This window comes from Clupea harengus, chromosome 9, assembly GCF_900700415.2.
Source record: "Clupea harengus chromosome 9, Ch_v2.0.2, whole genome shotgun sequence".
Taxonomy (NCBI): Eukaryota; Metazoa; Chordata; class Actinopteri; order Clupeiformes; family Clupeidae; genus Clupea; species Clupea harengus.
The window spans coordinates 27815131-27817630 of record NC_045160.1 but is presented as its reverse complement, the minus strand read 5'-3'; the positions used below and the strand labels follow the sequence as shown (position 1 = coordinate 27817630).

General features: G+C 59.6%; 1 protein-coding gene across 5 annotated transcripts in view; it reads right to left on the bottom strand.

Moving 5' to 3' along the window:
• Window positions 1-1058: 1058 nt before the first annotated feature.
• The window catches only part of pxylp1 (2-phosphoxylose phosphatase 1), a 23824-nt gene continuing 22382 nt past the window's right edge, over window positions 1059-2500 (bottom strand). For 4 of the 5 annotated variants that reach the window (XM_031574017.2, XM_031574016.2, XM_031574019.2 and 1 more), the window contains 2 exons: window positions 1480-2296; window positions 1059-1407 (listed from right to left, as the gene is read on the bottom strand). In XM_031574017.2, coding sequence (XP_031429877.1) covers window positions 1131-1407; window positions 1480-2296 — 1094 coding nt within the window. In that variant the 3' untranslated portion in view covers window positions 1059-1130. The remainder of the gene's footprint in view (window positions 1408-1479; window positions 2297-2500) is intronic. The other variant, XM_031574020.2, reaches the window with a different exon arrangement.

Sequence of the window (2500 nt, the reverse complement as noted above, 5' to 3'; positions counted from 1 at the left end):
CCTGCAGCTGGAGTTGAATGTGATTGGATGCCTGCAGCTGTAGTTGAATGTGATTGGATGCCTGCAGCTGGAGTTGAATGTGATTGGATGCCTGCAGCTGGAGTTGTCATCTCTGGAACGGATGTGATTGGATGCCTGCAGCTGGAGTTGAATGTGATTGGATGCCTGCAGCTGTAGTTGAATGTGATTGGATGCCTGCAGCTGTAGTTGAATGTGATTGGATGCCTGCAGCTGTGTAGGTGGATGTGATTGGATGCCTGCAGCTGGAGTTGTCATCTCTGGAACGGATGTGATTGGATGCCTGCAGCTGGAGTTGAATGTGATTGGATGCCTGCAGCTGTGTAGGTGGATGTGATTGGATGCCTGCAGCTGTAGTTGAATGTGATTGGATGCCTGCAGCTGTAGTTGAATGTGATTGGATGCCTGCAGCTGTAGTTGAATGTGATTGGATGCCTGCAGCTGTGTAGGTGGATGTGATTGGATGCCTGCAGCTGTAGTTGAATGTGATTGGATGCCTGCAGCTGTAGTTGAATGTGATTGGATGCCTGCAGCTGTAGTAGGATGTGATTGGATGCCTGCAGCAGTCATCTCTGGACAGATAAGTGCGGTGCTTTTAACTTCAGTTTAGTCCCCCAATAACTCCATCTCTTTCTCCCAGGTGTGCGTGTGTGTGAGCTTTTCAGGTGTGTGTGTGTGTGTGTGTGTGTGTGTGTGTGTGTGTGTGTGTGTGTGTGTGTGTGTGTGTGTGTGTGTGTGAGAGAGAGAGAGAGTTTGTAGGTATTTGTACTTTTCCTGAGTGTGTGTGGCAGGTTTTCTGGGATGACGGCTTTGGCAGGTTTTCTGTTGTTTGAGTGCCTGGCAGGTTCCTTCTCTCTCTCTGTCTGTCTGTGTGTGTGTGTGTGTGTGTGTGTGTGTGTGTGTGTGTGTGTGTGTGTGTGTGTGTGTGTGTCTAGCAGGTTCTCTTTCTCAGGTGTATGTGCATGTGGCAAGCTGCCTCATTTGTAATTGTGTGTGTGTGTGTGTGTGTGTGTGTGTGTGTGTGTGTGTGTGTGTGTGTGTGTGTGTGTGTGTGTGTGTGTGTGTGTGTGTGTGTGTGTGTGTGTGTGTGTGTGTGTGTGTGTGTAAGGTCTCTAAGGTACACTGGCGTGGCATGCCTCCTGGTAGCTGGTGGCGTTGAGGGGGCTGAAGATCTCTCCTCGGACGAAGCGCAGGAACCTGCCGAGCGGGCAGAGGGGGGTGTGTGTGTGTGTGTGTGTGTGTCGCGGGTGCGTGCGGCAGAAGGCGGTGTGGAACGTCAGGTCCTCGCCGTTGTAGAGCACGCGCACAAACAGGTCGTCCGATCGCCTGCCCTTCAGCTCCCTCCCTCTCTCCGTCTCTCTATCCCTCCCTCTCTCCGTCTCTCTATCCCTCGCTCTCTCCGTCTCTCTATCCCTCCCTCTCTCCGTCTCTCTATCCCTCTCCCTCTCCGTCTCTCTATCCCTCGCTCCGCCGCCCGCGGGGGGGGGCCGGCGCCACAGCTCCATCACCAGCCGCGCCGCGAAGCCCGGGAACGCGGCCACGCCCTCCAGGCCCAGGGCGCTGAGCACCGGCGTGAGGGTGATGTCGTGCGCGGAGGCCAGGGTGACCAGGGGCTCCGTGGGCGACAGGTTGCCGCGGGCGACGCGCTCCATGCGGGCGGCGCAGCGCTCCAGGTAGGGCTGTGCGGCGAGCACGGCGTAGCGATGGTAAAGCCCCGCCCCCCGCCGCTCCCTCTCGTCCTCCTCCTGCTGCCGCCGGATCTCGGCCAGGTGCGCCGGAGTCAGGCAGGTGGTCGCCGCGGAGACCGAAAAAGCGTTGCTGTCGTTGTCGCCGTTGCCGTCGGCGACGCGGCAGGGGAAGGGCAGCCCGTGGCACAGGTGGCACAGCAGCGCGTCCACGGGATTGGCCGCCCGGATGGCCCGCGGCGACACGCCCAGCGCGGCGGCCATGGCGACGTAGGCGCGGTCGAGGCGGGTGTCGGCCACGCGCAGGCGGTACTGCCGGCGCTGCTCGGCCTCCAGGTGGCGCTGGCGCGCGGGGCAGTCGCAGGAGCGCCCGCAGAACAGCGCGTTCCAGTGCTGGCGCACCCGCAGGGCGGAGCGCTGGTGCCCGCCGGGCAGCAGGCCGTACAGCAGCGCCAGGCCGCTCTGCAGCGTGCGGCTCTTGCCCGTGGTCTCCAGGAGCACCTGGGACGAGCCCAGAGACGCCGGCAGCAGGGGGGGCCCGCGCAGGTACGCGCCCCGCAACAACTGGCCGTTACGCAGGTGCTGCACAACACCTATTAGAGAGGGAGACGGAGGGAGGGAGAGAGAGAGAGAGAGAGAGAGGGGTAGGGGATCAGAAAAAGAGGAAGAGAGACAATGAGATGTGGGAAAGAGAGAAAATAGAATGGGGTACAGAAAAGACCCAGAGAGCGAGAGGGATATGGTGTGTGTGTGTGTGTGTGTGTGTGTGTGTGTGTGTGTGTGTGTGTGTGGGGGGG